This window comes from Miscanthus floridulus, chromosome 17 (genome assembly GCF_019320115.1).
Source record: "Miscanthus floridulus cultivar M001 chromosome 17, ASM1932011v1, whole genome shotgun sequence".
NCBI lineage: Eukaryota > Viridiplantae > Streptophyta > Magnoliopsida > Poales > Poaceae > Miscanthus > Miscanthus floridulus.
The window spans coordinates 39,842,599-39,859,337 of NC_089596.1; the positions used below are offsets into that span (position 1 = coordinate 39,842,599).

The following is a 16,739-nucleotide window of genomic DNA, read 5'->3' on the forward strand; positions in this document are numbered from 1 at the left end:
GTGAAGATTGGAAATTTTGGAGTGAAGCTAACACATCTTTTTCGGCCGGATTTGCGTGCTCTTTTTACTGCAGAGGTTGGTACTGGGGAAGATTGCCTTATCTTTGATACAGGTCATAAGCTTGGTAGCAACACAATCAGATTAGGTCACGGATTCTAATGAACCTGATCACCTGTTGTTATAAAGCTAAGAAGGGTCCCTGTCCACCCTAACAAAAGGTCCTATTGTCAAAAAAACATCTGTTCCTCACCGTGTTTTTACTGTATTATGCAGCCTATCATAATTTCAGTTAACTAATCCGGAAAAAAAAACTTGTTCGTTTGTTCAACGTCCGAAAACTGAACGTGTTGCCTACATTGATATACTATGTATGAAACAGAATGTGCTCTCATCGGCTTTCCTACCTTATTACTCCATGGGCGTACCCAGTGCAGAGAGCTCCCGCTCGGTGCGGGGTCTGAGGAAGGGTGTTAGTGGCAAGCCTTACCCTCGCCTGTGCAATGCAAGGAGACCGCGACTCGAACCCTTCCGGTCCCTTATTACTCCATGCATTCTCCATATTTGAAATTTCACGAATCACTGTACACACACCAATAACATGTCTTCCGAGTAGGGCCATTCTTTTCTTCAGGTATATAACTGCACATGCGCGCGATGGCGCGCGCCCTTCACTAGTAACGAGTACAAACGTGGCACCAGCTAACCAAGCTGAGTGTAACGTTCAGTTGGATTTCACTTGTGGGTCAGGGATCAGATAGACCCAGAGATGAAATGGGGATAGGAAGCAAGGAGACAACGTGGGAGTCACGACCGCGAAAGCGAAGCGTTTTGTGAGAAGAGCCACAAGATGAAGGAAGGCCTCCGACTCCGAGAGGTACCCGTGAACAACGGCCAAGGGAATTTTCTCGCGTCGGACCCATGGCAATCAATCCCTGAAAATGGTGCCCGCGAGAGCTCCCCCCACACGACCATCTATCGACCGTACGCTCAGCGCGAGATATAGCAGCCATGCGCCCATGCCCTGTACAGATGCAGTGCCAGGCCGGGTCGAGCGAGCCTATCAGCTAGAGCCGAGCATGGGCACATCCAGAGCACCCAAGGCCAAGCCAGATCACGCAGATGCCGACGATTCCGATGAGCTCGGCGTCTTTGCCGCCGAGCGCTACTTGTACGGAGACGACGCGCTGCTGTGGCCGTGCGAGCGCTCCTCGTCTTCGCTGTCGTCCGCGTTCAGGACGGGGACGCACGAGCACGACCGGTCCGCCCCGACGCCGACGGCCGTCACTAGCTCGTCGGAAGCAAGCTGGAACAGCCGCTCCGCTCTGCTGCCCAATGAGCCGGCAGAGAAGTTGTGCGCTGTCGCTGTCGCTGTCGCCGCCGCCACCCCGATCGTCGAAGCGAGGCCTTCGGATGCAGAAGGTCAGCGGGCCGGCCGCAGGCCCTCTTCGTCGTCTAACCTGCGGCGGTGGCTGCTCGGAGTGGCGGCGTGCGCTTGCGCCGGCGGAGCTTCCGAGGAGTCAGTGAGCGCCGACGAAATGGAAACGAGCGAGCGGTTTCCGGAAACAGAGATCCCGGAGGCCACCGCAGCGAGATCGAGTGTGACGCCTGCGAGTGGCAGATGGCTCCTCGAAGGCGACAAAACAACCCTTGCCGGAATGGATGGCCACCTCCGTGCCACCAACAAGGGTGAAGTGTCTACGCCCATCTTGCATCCCCAAGCAGCAGCCACCTCCGACTCCGACGAGCGGCGGCGCATCAAATCATTGGAAATGTTCCGGCCGGTGCCGGTGGGCGACCGTGGGAGCGCGCTCGGTTCAGCGACGCAAAGCTCTGCTTTTACAATCGTCGCCGGAAATACGGCGCTGGGTGGTGACGCTCCGCGCACGGTCAGCGGCGGCGGAGGGAGCCCTGACGAGGACGACGCGGCTCCGAGCGAGCTTGGGTGCGCGTACCCACCTAGCGAGGCCAGCGTTGTCTGGAGCGTGGTCACCGCAGACGGCGCGGCGTCCGGCAACTTCTCCAGCGCGGCGTCGGGGTACTACTACCACTACTGCTTCAACGACGTCGACGAAGGTGCGATGCGGCGCGCCGCTGCCAGGAACACTCACAAGAGGAGAAGCGGAATCCCGAGCGGTAGCAGCCTGCTAATGTGCATGAGCGAGAAGGCAGTCGACGCTGTCGGGCCAGCTCGGTCCGTTCACCGGCAGGAGGTCCAGCCGGCTGCCGTGGCAACGCTGGGAGCATCTGGCGGCAGCCGGAACGGGCACGGAGTGTACAAACCCCAGGACGTGATTCGGCGCCGGTAGTCAGGTACAGCCTACAGGTAGTAGGTTGGATCCGGAGGCACCCGGCCGGTAGAGCACTTGAGCTGTGCTCTGTGGACAGGGCTGCCTGTAACTGTAAGGGCTAGATGTTTGATTTGGGCAAGTTCTTCGAGGCTTGTTTCTTGTGAGGAAAAGAGAACAATCGTGTTCGACATAGTATATTCTTTCTTGTTTTTAGCTGTTGTCGATCATAACTAGAATGGCAAGTTCATATAGATAAATCTAATTGATCTTTCATTCTTGCAGAAAGTATATGTGAAGGAAAAACATTTTTGAAGTGCCGGATAATCTAGATGCTTACATTGGTCTACAAACGAACTTTACATTCCAGCACTGAACTTCCAGATGATCTTTCATATAAATCCGAAATGTTACAACTCTATTTTCGAAAAGTAGCTATCATGTGAAGAAATGATAATGAATGAAAAATTGACAATAACATGTTAGGTTGATAATGTTGTTGATAAATATATTTTCTATTTACTCTCTTTTTGTTGCCTTGGGATTATCATTATTGGATGAAAAAGGGATTCTGCTAACCAGAAACACCAACGCGGCACCTATCAAAGCACCTGATACATGAGCAATGTTGTTCACTTGAAATGATTGGCCCGTGATTGTTGTTGCACGTGCTGCTTCCATGACCTATCAGTTAAAAGGAAGACTAATCAGATTGTAAACAAGTATCGGCACCGGAATAATTGGTTGATTATGGAGGGTGACAGGAGAAGGGTAGGCCTAGTGCAATGGTGAGAGCTGTCTCACTGAGTCACCAGGTCGTGGGTTCGAAGCAGCCTCTCTGCAGATTTTGCGGGGGAAAGGCTTGTCTCGGTTTATCCCTTCCCCAAACCCCACTCATGTGGAAGCCTCCGGCACTGGGTCTGCCCTTTTTTTTTATGGAGGGTGACAGGCTACACATATATGCAAGGATGACCCAGGGTGACAGGTTACATTTTAGTGTAGTAGAAATCATCGCTATTATCTAGTAATTCTAGTACTTGAGTATTGTGCGGATGTGTATGTACCTTGTGCAAGGTTGTTTATTCAAACATAACAAAGAAAAAGACACATCAGTCAACATTATATTCTTCGTTGTTTAACAAATTTTCCCTGAGGTAGCATGGTGCAAATTTTTCCTGGTTTTTGAAACTGTAATAGATGACTGCTCTCGCTAGTACGGTCTTTCCTACTATTCATATCCTCCATGGAATTCATTTCATACTATTAGCAAGATTCCAAAAAAACGCTTGGCACTAGGCCACTTCCTTGCGCTTAGATGGACTAACGTAGATTAAACACGATTAAGTGTTTGTAATTTTTATTTATTTTTATTTTATGGCGACTCATATGGTTCAGATTAGATGCCCAACTTCGATCTCACAAGAAATTGTAAGACATTCAGGCAATTTTGATTCCAATTCTTGCGAACTTGCAAAGAAGTGGTGAAGGGACTTGCAAAGAAATTGTAAGACATTCAGGCATCCTGTTTCCATTTTCACTGGCTCTTCTGCGCGCTTTTTTCCTGCCCACCAGATGGCGTGGTCACACATAGCCCACCAAGCCAGCCAGGCTGCCGCTTTTTCGTGTTTCTTCGCCGCTTAAGCGCTGCTCCGCGCCTATGCACGCTGCCTAGATGTGTCAAAAGTTTTTTGGACGCCCAGGCCTAAATGAGATGCTAGGGGTCCGTTTCAGGTTTAATCGAGAGTAAACGTAAGTTTAATTAGGTTTTTTAGAACCATGACTATTAGTATTACTATCTTGTGGACAGAGTTAACATAAGTAGGGGAAGCACTGGATATGCCACCAGTAGATCAATGTATTGCATTTTTCATGTAGAATATGATGGTGAGAAAATAAAATAATCCATTTCGTCACAATTCTGTAATAAGACATCCATTCTTTTACTTCAAAAACGATTAAGGAAAGCAACAAAACAGTGTCATGAAGGTACCTTGTCAACAACAAATTGTCCCAGGATAAGCACCTCAAGAATCTTTCTCCAGTCCCATGACATCTGCCATGACAGTAGAGGCAAAGTTTTAAAAAAGAAACATTGGCTGACTGGTTATTAAGCAAAGAAATTTCAGAATGACAACATTGAATTAATTACCTTAACTAGAACACTAATGGTGAAAAGGCCGAAAACAGAACCAGATGCTCCAAGTGACACAGAGGATGTTGGAAGAACCAACCATGAAATCAAGTTTGCCCCAGCACCAGTCAAAATGTAAGACATCCACAGAGCAAAGTTACCCTCTTCTTCCTCAACAAGCTTTCCTGTATATTTAGATCAGCACTAGGCATCCTTTAAGTGAATTATAAGTTCCAAGCAGAGCATTCATTTTTAGCAATCAACTCTCACCAAAGATATACACAAAGAATAAATTGCTTGAAAGATGATTCCTGCAGCAAACCATTGATGACTTAATGAGTAATCAACCTCACAAAAGGAAGTAAATGGATGAACTTATAATATATCCATCAGATGTACTCAACTTTATCAATTAGTAATATATCCAAGAAGCAAGAAATAAATTAAACTGATCTGGAACAGTAAGTCAAACTAACCAGTTGGCATGGCAAAATGTTGATGTCACAAACTGGAACCATGTAGGGAATGCATGATACAGGTACAGTGATTTTATTTGCCGAATCTGAAATGAAAGACAAACATAAATTGACAAGTAAATATACAGTTTAGCACAGGAGAAAAATGGTATATATATGCCTATTTTATTAAGATATAAACAAGAAATTTTAAGATATCCCTTATCAAAGGAAAGAGCGATTACATCAATCCTAATTTTATCCTTGCATTGATATAACCACAGTAGGTCTAGAATCTACAACAATTTAACTGATGGGATAATACCATTCTATGACTGTTGAATAATATATGGGCTAGCCATAAGATCCATAAAAAACAGAACACAATAAGTCAATAATCAAGGATGGGACAATAATTCCGATGTTATGCATGGAGAAGTGTAGGTCAAATGTTGATTGCCAGAATATCTTTCTTTTAGCCAAGATTGCCAGAATAATTCGATTTTTATTTATATGAGATAACTTCATGCTTGTTTGTATCATCATGAATCAAATACATTTATAATACAGACACCGAAAACAAAGCATGCTGTGATATGAACCCTTTTCTATTAAAACAAGTGCAAGATTGATAAATGTATTGAATTATCCAAGAGCACAAACGAATACTGATGTCCAACAGACTAAAATCCTTATATGTTGACCCAGGGTCGAAAATAGTTGAGCAAATTGCTTGAAACCATGATGAAACGAAAAATATAATGTATTCACCCGAGTGACTATGATTAGCCGGTTAGCTTGAATCCGTAAAATCTAAATCTATACCAACAACATGGTTCTAAAATAAATAAAATGAAATGCTCGGCCTGCCACAATGTCTCCTCATCCGCATCTAACACAAACAAATACTCCAAAAACATCAGCAGCTATCAGTTCAGTTGTGAATAAATTCAAAAGTAAAGAAGCAGATCTTGCATATACTTTATTACTCTCATGATGTGTTTGGAAATCGAAATGTATATCACCCTGTTGAATTGGACAACACAAATTTGCGCAGCAACGTACATCTTTATGCAAGATGAACGTCCATCACAGACACTTCAAGCTTAGCTTCAGGGAGGCGATTTCAATCATACCTGGAACAAGTGGTCGGCCACGTAGATGCCGAAATTGAGCAGCAAGATCCAGAAGATGCCATTGGCGCGCCTGCTCCGCGGTTGCTTGTCCTTGGCGATCTCCAGCTCTTCAACCAAGCCTGCTCACAGAAACGGACACCATCTTAGCCAACGAGCTTGTTCAGTTCGTCAAAATTCCTTGCTCAAAATCGACGGGAGAGAAGCGGTGCAGTGCCGGCGGCTCACCTGAACGCTTCGTCGCGTATCGGAGCAGGCCCCGCCGGACGGCGGGTGCCACGCGAACTGCGGAGACGGGGACGAGATGGCGCCGGGGTAGGGAGGAGAGAAAGGGAAAGGGGATGGGCTTCAAGAAGGTTCTGGAAGGGGCGGGGAGGAGCAGCAGCTGCTGCGCCATGGCTAAGGTGCCTTTTCCCTTCTCTTCCTTCTTGTGCTGGGTTTTGGGAGGGGAGGGGAGGGGAGCAGAGGATTTATGAACGCAAGGGCCCACTTTCAGAGGAAGGTATTGTTCCAACCGTGTGATGCAGGCTAAGAATTTTCTTATGCAGCATGTGTCATCCCTTGTGTGATTTTCTATGGTAATGATGTGTAGTACAACTCCTGAAAACTTTGAACTTTTGAAGCAACCATGACGTTGGGAATACTCACTTATAAGGAAAATTAAATAACCTCATTAAAATAACATCAAAATTCAAGTAATATTGAGATTTAAATTGTATTCCAAAGTTTTGTCAAAATGAAACAGATATCTGTTGTTTGTCAATATAACTTGCTGCTGAAGCCAACGAGTACAGAAACCCCGAGCAGTTTGTCAATGGCAGTTTTGGAGTGACTGGTGGTAATTTAACTTCAGAAAGAAAGCAAAGCAGCCGAAAATTCACATCTACCCTATATTCTTCTATTACATACATCTTTAACTGGGGTCCAAATCCTCAACCATAGCAATCATGTAGAATTGTAGATGCAGTAAAAAGAAAATGAGCCGTCCTTCAGTTCAAGAATCACCAAATATATGCCAAATGTGGTACATTTCTATCACTCTTACAACAAAATTTGTAGCAGAGAGCATATATGTAACAGTGAAACCGTGCTCCAAGCAAAGAATGGAATATCTACGATAACTGCTGCCATGTATTTATTGTTTGAAAAATCCAGGAAAGTGGAACTCCATTACCATTTCAACTTGATGAACAACAGACCACTATATCAACCACAGTTAGAGCATGCACTGTTGTTTTTTCAGCAAGTAAACAGGTTTACATAGACCACAACAGCAAGAGGAGATAATAACAGGCCATGGCCTGCCCATGAGTCATTTAGATCCAGTATCTCGCAAGCCTGTGATACCCCTTCTGTCTTCGACAGAAGCAGTTCAAGGAAATCTTCAGCATGACATTTATCATGTCCGCCCTCTCACATAAAGTCTTCTTCAAGTTCTTGCAGGGTCTTGCTGCCAGAAGCAATTTGCTTGTTGGAAGTCATCTTCTCTTGGACCATTAGACCCTTGTAGCTCCTGATATCAGCCTGCTTCTCTTTCTCAAGCCTTTCCATCTCTTCCCTACGTTTCTGAAACAGAATCCAGTGATCTGTTATTTCAGTATTCTAACTGTCAAAAGTTCAGCACTTCAGCTATTTTATCAGGTAGTAGCAACATCCCATTTATAACAAAAAACCACCCAGTGACCACTGTCAAACAACACTATGGAGTAACAGATCTGTTACAACCAGTCTGCTGCACATAAATATAATTTGATATGCTCTAGAGAATTTATTACAATAGAATCAACTACATAGATCTTTGGTTTCTACAAGCAGATCTGTTACAACCAGTTTGCTGCACATAAATATAATTTGATATGCTCTAGCTAGAAATAGAAACGACTGCGTAGATCTTTGATTTCTACATAACCAGTATATGGCAACACAAGAAAACATGGCTGGTATATAGCATTGGAAATGGCTTACCTTGTCTCTAAGCTGCGCCTTTCTTTCTGCCTTTTCAGCAGCACTAACAGCCTCTCTTTCAGCTGCAGCAAATGATGTCATGATTATCGATTCAATATGCAAGGCTAACAAAAAAATACTGGAGGAAAATAACAGGATCGAAGTGCACAATGCAGCAAGCCAACGTGTCAAATCTATCATTCAGTGAAAACAATAATCCATCACCCATGCCTTTTATTCATAGACCAAACAAATACCCACGTATAGGGAACGTTTCCATGATTCACAAAGTTCTTGTGCTATTATAATAACATGTTTTTGCACATCTAAATTCTGCAAAACCGTAATGATCTAACCTTCACATGACATTACATCCTCACTTCCTTTGTGAGGTCAATACTCACTTCAAGAAGCCCAAAAACAAAAAGAAAAATAGTTAATCATGTTCGTATACGATGCTGACATAAAAAAGACGATGGAGATACTTTCAAATAAATGTGACATACCCTTCAAGTCAGGTTTCCGTTCCACCTTTGTCTTATTCAAGCGGTTCACAATCTCATTGATCCTCTTTTCTACTTTAATAGTGCGAACCTTCAAAACGAATAAGACACAGGTATTATAATTGAAGCAATTCATCGGTTTTAGTCCATGTATTGACAAATATGTGCTAAAAAATAACGAAAATTAAATAGTTTGGTAGGAGATAAATCCTAGTAATTAAGTATAGGAAAAAATAAGATGCAATAGCTAGTGACAAATGGTAAGTCAGGGAAAGTCATGATACATAGGTATAGGAAGGTAATCTAGTAAATGTTCTTTGAAAAGGTCAGGAAACACGAAAGTACAACCTTTTCAATCCACATGACATGACATCGCTAAAACCCAACATGACATCACCATCTAAATCTAAATTTAAACCACATTCTAGCAAAATTTCAATATTTCTCATGATTATTTCATGTCCATGAGGGACAGAACAAACCTATTGCATCCAACTGCAAGTATTGGATGAACCTAACACCAAGTTAATAACAATAAGACACCACGGAACGAACACAAACATGCTGCATGTACAACTCTAACAGGATCAACTCTTACAAAAAAGATCCATTAAAAGATAACTCGAATAGTTAGCACACTTAAGAATATACAGATTTTAGCTATAAATCATACTAAACTATTTGGAAAAAAAAAACAAAGCCAATTGACCAAGCATCAATATTGGAAAACAGAGTGCAAGACTCAGCAATTACATAATAAACAACAAGATGCAGCATTATACAAGATTGATGATGCATTGTATTAACGATCAATACGTAGATGTTAATATTGAATTATAGACTTATAGAGCCTCCATGTAAAGTAGCCCTTTGTGACAACATGTATGGGAATTATGTTTAACCACTAAATAATAGTTGTCTTAGACCTTGTTTAGTTCCTCCCCCTAAAGTTTACTCCCTATCACATCGGATGTTTGGACACCTACATGGAGTATTAAATATAGACTAAAAATATAACTAATTGCACAGATTGCGACTAATTTGCGAGATGAATTTTTTAAGCCTAAGTAGTCCATGATTTGACAAAGCAGTGCTACAATAAACATGTGCTAATGACCCATTAATTAGGTTTAATAAATTTGTCTCGCAGATTACTGACGGATTCTGTAATTTGTTTTTTTATTAGTATCCGAACACCCCATGCGACACCCCATGTGACATCCCTAAACTTTACTCCCTAGATTTAAACACCACAGTTTTGTTTTCTTGAATAGGAGTACAACATAGAAGAAATTATGACTGTGTCTGTGGAGACTGCTCAAACATTTAGTACAAGCTTGTTATTAGTTGCTGATATTAGAGTTATGCACTGATCATGGTTCATGGATGTATTTATTCAGTGGCAGATGCTGACATATCATCATTGCCTTCTGTGTTAGTAATTATTAGATGTTTATGGTTTTGTCATTGTTGTTAGTTGGTCATGATACGATGTTCTCTTAGTTGATTATCAAACAACTACATACTATTTGAAAGCTTATTGCCCATAGATAGAGAGCAAAACCAATGTTTGCTTCAAAAAGCACTAATCGCTTGGCATGCGGTCAGGCTCTGCCGAGCACCTAGACTTTCCTAAGCAGTTTTAATTTTTCCGCTCAGCTGGAAGAATGCATTGTTAAATAGACGAAAGATGGCATATTACAACATGGATTGGGCATTATCATGCATCTATGAGTTCCATGGCCACAATTATCTTCCTCTATCTCTGGTTTGTTATTTGCATGGTTCTTAAGGCGGTAAAGATGAGGCGTGGCAAGCCACCACCTTCCAGACGCCAAGGCGTTTAAGGCGCGGAGAGGCGACGCCACACAAACATCTTACCTTAAAATATACTAGAATTTAGAAGCAAACTATACCTTAATATTGCCAATTCTTAGTATGTAATACCACATTAAGTAGTGCTGCTAGAGTACTGGTACTGGTAGCTAGTGTGCACAATATAAAGTAGCAAATCTGAAATCTCTCCTCTCTCAATAGCAACAAATTAGTCTCTAATGATATAATAACTTAATTACTCGTGCTGAACTGCAGAACAGAGCACAAGACACGCATCCACACAATCATAAGCAGAACTGCAAAACAGAGTGCAGGGAAGGAGGGAGGAGTAAGAGCAAAGGAAGGAGCACGGAACAAAGGAAGGAGGAGGAGGAACAGCAAACGAGGGGAGAAAAAAAGATAGACCTGTGAGCAGAAGGCAGTCGAGGAGTTGCAAATCAAGGAACAGATGGGGTCGGGGTCGTGGATAGAGGCAGGCAGGCGGCACCGCTAGGTTCCAGGTGCTCCACCGCCTTCTTCACTTCCCCTCTCCCCTCTCTTTCCTCCCCCTCTCAAATGGAGTAGATTCCAGGATGGGGCGCCTCCTCACAGAGGTGTAGGCGTGACTTCCTCATGTTTCCCACCCGCAACTCCCTCACTTACTGCGCAAGCGACCTCCCGTCACCCGTGCACAGCGCCTTTTCTCACATGCTGCAGCCGTCCAACGCCTTGCCACATGAGGCGATGCCATACGGATGGAATCCGCGGCAAGCCCGACACCTCGATTGGAAAATTGATTGGACACCTAGGCGACGCCTTGAGAACCATGGTTATTTCTCCAATTTCATACATAGATCATGTTCTAAGTAACTCTAGTCTAGGAGGAAAAACAACTAGACAAAGTGCTTTAGTGCCATACGAGGCAGTGCAGCTCCACCTACGCCATAGGCATCGTCTATTACCACTTTTTATAACAGATGGCTAAACATTTCAAATTTAACTCACGATAGTAAGTATGCTACTAAAAGTAATTCCAAGGTTTGCTTAACCATTACAGAAGCAATACAAAAAACTACAAAGATCAAGGAGCATCCAAAGCTGATTAAAAGAATAATCTCTTATGAAAACTTTGTTATTCTAAAGTTTAAACCAATTCAAATTGCTTGCAAAATAACAGTAAGGACATTTTAAGTCATAGGCAGATCAAAATACTAGTTCTACGGTAAGGAACCCTATCAGAAGCATATATTACACACCTTGATCCACAACCATAAAGCACATAAAGTTTGTCAAGATATATACAAATGCATATGCACATAATCCTGCTGCAAAAATAGTGAACAGAAAAGAAGTTGATGAACTCTCACCAATTTAGGGTTGTGAAAACCAACTTGACCCACATCCATTGAAGGGGTCTTCTTCAAATTGTACCATGGAGTATAAACTACATCAATGTTGTTGACTTTATTACCTGCACCAAAATAAGAAATCATCACATGTGCCTGACTACAGCTTGTATAATATTATGCATTCTTGCAAGAAAAGATAAAGCAAAAATTTGTGATATAACATTGTCTCTTTGTAGTTTGTCCAACCTTGAATGGAATTAGCTTTGACAAGCTGCACACAGTCTACCAGCAAACCCTCACTCATGTCATCCATTGTTTGACCTTTATTCAATCTCACATATACATGTGCAGAGGACATCTTATCTACATGAAACCTGTATTCACCAAAACCAGTTTAAAGTAAGAAGCACGACCCTTAATTGTAGAACTTAATGAGGAAATGCAATGAACAAAACTCAACAATATGTACAAAAGGTGAACTTAATATAAACAATAGAAAAGCATTGACAATTGTTCGACAATTATACAGAAAATTGTCCAGCACAAAACACAGAGAAGAAATAATTTCATGCCACTGGTAACCACTAAGGAGCACTGTTTACTAATGAATCTAGGCACACAAGTACACTACTGTATAATGATTAATGAGATGGTCTTTGCCTTGACCACAATGACAGAAATCAGTGCATACTACCAGCAAAAAGATATGATGACAATAGAATGCCAAGAATTTACTAGCTCTTCATTTTTCTGGACCTGACAAAGTGACAATCAAGAAATGTAGATGAACTTCAGCCTTTAAACTGAATGTCATTCCACAACAAAGATTTTGTTTAATCAAAACAAAGTGCCTCACAAGTTAGTGCAATTTATTCAGAAATAGTACACAGTTATAAATACCCAGAAACCGTTCCTCCATACAGCAAGCACGCATAGTCCTCCCACTTATACCTATAAGCTCCACTAAATCTTCAGTTACTACGACCCACACGACCAAGGGAAGATGAGGTTACCAGATGTCCTCGGGGAAGCCGTATTTGATGAGGTCCTCGTTCTCGTACTTGTCAAGGCCCATGAAGATGGTGTAGTCGCCGGCCTCGGGCCGCACCTTGAAGTAGAACACCATTCCCGCTTTTGAAGGATGGCCGGCCGGCCGCCCGAACGGATCGAGGAGGGGAGGGAGTCCCCTAGGGTCCGGGCGGCGGAACCGGGCAGATCTCACGGTAGCTCCGGAGGCGGCGAGGGGAGTTGGGGAATCGAGGGGAGGGGAATTTTTATCTAGTCTAGGGTTTCGTGCGCGTGGAAACTAAGCAGAGGCCTAAGTTTTTTCACCCTTACTCCATCACATCAAATCTTTAAACACATATATGAAGTATTAAATGTAGATAAAAAAATAATTAATTACACAATTTGATTATAAATTATGAGACGAATCTTTTGAGCCTAGTTAGGCCATGATTGGACAATAATTGTTAAATACAAACGAAAGTGCTATAGTGCCAAATACTGATTTCTAACCCTAATCTAAACAAGTCCAGAGTCGGGGTGTTGGGCGGCTTTAAATTTTATTTTAAATATATTCCTTCGCTTTTTTTACTAGGTAGTGTGCCTGTCTGTTGCTACGAGACAACTGAATCTTTTGTACTAAAAACACACGGATCGCACGATAAGATAACAATACTGTTAAATTAAATACCGACGTCAAAGTGACATTTAATTCACAAAGCAAAGTTGGTGAAATTAATCAAGTCACGGAAAGCGCGATATCGCAGGCTCACAAACTCTACTGTATAGACTTTTTCGTGATACGGCTAAGATAATATTTTATATCCGCAAAAAGAATTCTATGATATCCATTTCTTTCGTGCGCTAATAAATCAATGAATAAGTTCTGATGCATCTCCATATAATCATGTATACACAGATTCGAGTATATATACAAATATGTTCGTTTCCGTGCGTTGCTACGGGACAGCTAAACTTTTGTACTAAAAACACACGGATCGCACGATAAGATAACAATATTGTAAAAGTATATGATCGACGTTAAAGTGACATTTAATCCAAAAAGCTAAGTTCGTAAAATTTACATAGTCACAGAGAGCGTGGCGTCGTGGCTCACAAACTCTACTATGTAGATCTTTTCGTGATGCGGCTAAGATCATTTTTTATACTAGCAGAAAGAGATTTTTTATATCTATTTTTTCATGCGCCAATAAATCCATGAATAAGTCCCACAACATCTTCATACCATCCTGCACACGGCGCTGGTAAGCAAATTAGCCATAACTTATGTAATTAGTTTTATAATTAGCTCATGTTTAGTTTTTCTAATTGATATCTAAAAATTTAATGTGACAAGGACTAAAGTTTAGTCCTAGATCTAAACACCTCTGACTCTCGACTCCTGCTGGATGCTCACTTGTACCATCATGCCTATGTGTCTGCACGTATATACTCTAATGTCAGAACGTCTAAGATGGTCTTTATTGTTCACCCTTTGAAAATGCCATAACTTTAAGGTTGCCATTTGTGTATGTTATAGGATTGTGATGCTTTGCACTGATCCATGAGGGTGTCCATAAGAGTAAAAAATTTTTATGCTATTATGATGTCTAAGCTTACCAATTAGATAGAGACAAACTTAATTGTTAAAATATTTTCAACATTGCTTTCATATACTCCCTCTGTCCCAATAATAGAATTTATTCTCGCTTCTCGAGAAGTTAACTTTTTTTAACTTCGACCAATTATATATAAAAGAATATTAATATTTATAATACATAATTAGTATCATTACATAGAACATTGAATATATTTTTATAATAAACTTATTTGGATATATAAATGTTGCACGTATTTTTTATAAACCTAGTTAAAGTTGAGAAAGTTTGACATGCACGCATCCCATAATGACTTATATTTTGGAGTAGAAAAAATATATGCTAATGAGAGTAATCAACTGAAAGTGGTGATGAACACAACAATACTTTCATATTATATGCTAATGGGAGCACGAAGAAACGTACAAGAACGGATCTATATACTAATGGTGGGAATATTCGTTTAGAAAATTGCAGAAGGTTCACCAGTCTCACCATATATAACATGCACATCTTTTATTTGGTGCCACTGATGTTTCCTTTCATGCATGATTATTATTTTCTTCCATGCATGATTATTGTTTCATGATTATTGTTTTCTTCTATGCATGATTATTGTTTCCTTCCATGCATGTGGTCTTAGGTGATCGATTTGTTTCGTTCAAAGCAGGCGGAGATCGCAGGGATGACAGTTTTTTTTTCTATCACGTCTTTCCTTTTCTCGCTCGCCCGTTGGACAGTGTAGGAGGTGGCATCGATCGCATAGGGTGGTAGACGGACAAATCAAGGCAATTGTCGCACTAAAACGGTGTCCACACTTTATTCTTTTTAGTCGTAAGAAATTGACTCGGTTCGGCAGTCGGCACCGCACATAAAAGTTTCGAATGGTTTTTTTACTGTTTTTAATCGGCAATCGGCACCCACCTAAGCTTTTGTTTGTGCATGTATCTTAATCCACGTATATTAAAGTGGATTGGAGTATAATTAAACTAAGTTTCATTCCAATCCACTCCACTTGTGAATTGAAGTTGATACACGTGCATTCAAACAAGACCTAAAACTTCCAACGTTGAGTCAGGGCAGTCCCATTGATTAGATCCTCTTTGGCAGCTTTTTGCTCGTCTATGTAAAAATGGTAAACAAAAAAAAGACTCATTTTCAGTTTTTATTTAAGAATCAAAAAATGGCTTTTACCATTTTAATTTGGTTTCGACTTCGGTCCCGTTCGCGTGCCCTTAAACCTAGCTTGATTCGCTTTTTTCATCTAAAACGGTGTTTTTCTCTCATAAATTTCTCTAGACCATTAAATTCCTACAGAACCATACCATCCAAACAGGGCCTTCACGAGTCATTTTATAGATAGTCAATAGGGCTTATTCAAAAAAGTCAGCCGCTGAAGAGAGCCTAAAACTACCTTGTAGTTTTCATCCCTTGCTACTTCTCGTTGTAGCTGTTGATTCCCACCGTAGATACAGTGTTTTTTTGTGTCTTGAGGTCGCAGCAGCCGCCACCGCCGCCCAAATGGTTGGCTTCAGTCTCAAACGAATAGACCCGTAGGATTGACAAAATGCAAGAATAGGAAAACATACGAATTGGCGCGCCATGTGCAGAGCCCATGTATGGCGAGCCCACGTGGAGCACCCGGCCGGCTCCGATCCTCCTGTCCCCTGCCGACTCTTCTCTGGAGGCCATGGCGAGCCCACGGGGAGATGGACGAGTTTTTCTATGGCGATAGAGAAGAGGAAGAAGATAACACGTGGATCCTACATGTCACTCTCTATCAAGATAGATTTAAGGAACCTATTTTAGTTAGTGCTGTTGATGTAGACAATAAAAATGAGTAATATCAAAATAGATAGAAGCCCAAATACAAATTTAGAGTCCTATTTTAGATAGCAGTGCTCGAGATGTTCTTAGGGAATCAAAATATAAAGCTCAGAATTAGGAAATGGTGCTCTACCAAACTAGACTATTTTTAAAGGGGGCTGCTGTACCTGGTTTAACTAGACAACTAAATAACCATGTGACCATTTGTTTTCGTTTTCTCCTAATAAAACAACTTTCAGTAAAGCTATTCCCATTGTTTAGGGAAAAAAAATCTTTACACACACACAAAAAAAATACACGTAACATTTTTCAGATTACTCAGACCAAGACATGCATTACTCGCCTACCCACGTCACAGATAATAAGTATTTTTTTCGAGACCGTGCGTTGTACACGTATTTCATTAAGAGGAACTAGAATTTGGATTACAGGAGCAGGTCACCGATGGTAATGAGAATTACCAAGAGTTGCCAAGAACCGAATAAGCCCTAGACAATATTACAAAACAAGCTTAGCGACATGAAGAAGCTGCATACACTTACTACATGAGCATCAGGAGCGTGCTCAGCGACCTGTACCCTGCGCTCACCCATTCAAATAATAAGTATTTTTGACTGCTTGGTTTTCTTAAGGATCATTGCCTGATTTAGTGTTTACAAAAAACAAAATGTAAACAAAAATAAGTACGCACAAG

General features: G+C 41.5%; 2 protein-coding genes and 1 pseudogene across 3 annotated transcripts; 1 reads left to right on the forward strand and 2 right to left on the reverse strand.

The window, feature by feature from the left end:
• Positions 1 to 779: 779 nt before the first annotated feature.
• On the forward strand, positions 780 to 2,661 carry LOC136516807 (protein PHYTOCHROME KINASE SUBSTRATE 4-like; annotated as a pseudogene).
• On the reverse strand, positions 2,175 to 6,428 carry LOC136516806 (rhomboid-like protein 11, chloroplastic). Of its 2 annotated transcripts, XM_066510298.1 has the most exons (8): positions 6,233 to 6,428; positions 6,008 to 6,126; positions 4,893 to 4,978; positions 4,687 to 4,727; positions 4,435 to 4,601; positions 4,276 to 4,338; positions 2,897 to 2,969; positions 2,175 to 2,397 (listed from the first exon to the last, which is right to left on the reverse strand). In XM_066510298.1, the coding sequence occupies exons 1-8, from the start codon at positions 6,399 to 6,401 to the stop codon at positions 2,318 to 2,320; spliced, it is 798 nt and encodes a 265-aa protein (XP_066366395.1). In that variant the 5' UTR covers positions 6,402 to 6,428; the 3' UTR covers positions 2,175 to 2,317. The 2 variants fall into 2 exon arrangements, with proteins under 2 accessions (XP_066366395.1, XP_066366394.1); XM_066510297.1 differs by lacking the exon at positions 2,175 to 2,397 and having other exon boundaries at positions 2,659 to 2,969.
• A 689-nt stretch (positions 6,429 to 7,117) lies between these two features.
• On the reverse strand, positions 7,118 to 12,911 carry LOC136517966 (uncharacterized). Its single transcript, XM_066511622.1, has 6 exons — positions 12,629 to 12,911; positions 11,862 to 11,989; positions 11,634 to 11,737; positions 8,455 to 8,542; positions 7,970 to 8,031; positions 7,118 to 7,570 (listed from the first exon to the last, which is right to left on the reverse strand). The coding sequence occupies exons 1-6, from the start codon at positions 12,739 to 12,741 to the stop codon at positions 7,418 to 7,420; spliced, it is 648 nt and encodes a 215-aa protein (XP_066367719.1). The 5' UTR covers positions 12,742 to 12,911; the 3' UTR covers positions 7,118 to 7,417.
• Positions 12,912 to 16,739: the final 3,828 nt, after the last annotated feature.

Bases quoted from the DNA above. Each gene is read 5' to 3' on its own strand.
- LOC136516806 (XM_066510297.1), bottom strand. From the start codon at position 6,401: ATGGCGCAGCAGCTGCTGCTCCTCCCCGCCCCTTCCAGAACCTTCTTG. The intron at 6,127-6,232 runs GTGAGCCGCCGG...TTCTGTGAGCAG, and splicing joins ATACGCGACGAAGCGTTCAG to GCTTGGTTGAAGAGCTGGAG. The intron at 4,602-4,686 runs GTGAGAGTTGAT...CTAAATATACAG, and splicing joins ATTCTTTGTGTATATCTTTG to GAAAGCTTGTTGAGGAAGAA.
- LOC136517966 (XM_066511622.1), bottom strand. From the start codon at position 12,741: ATGGTGTTCTACTTCAAGGTGCGGCCCGAGGCCGGCGACTACACCATC. The intron at 8,543-11,633 runs GTGAGAGTTCAT...TTCGTTTTGAAG, and splicing joins GTTTTCACAACCCTAAATTG to GTTCGCACTATTAAAGTAGA. The intron at 7,571-7,969 runs GTAAGCCATTTC...ATTCTGTTTCAG, and splicing joins AGGCGCAGCTTAGAGACAAG to AAACGTAGGGAAGAGATGGA.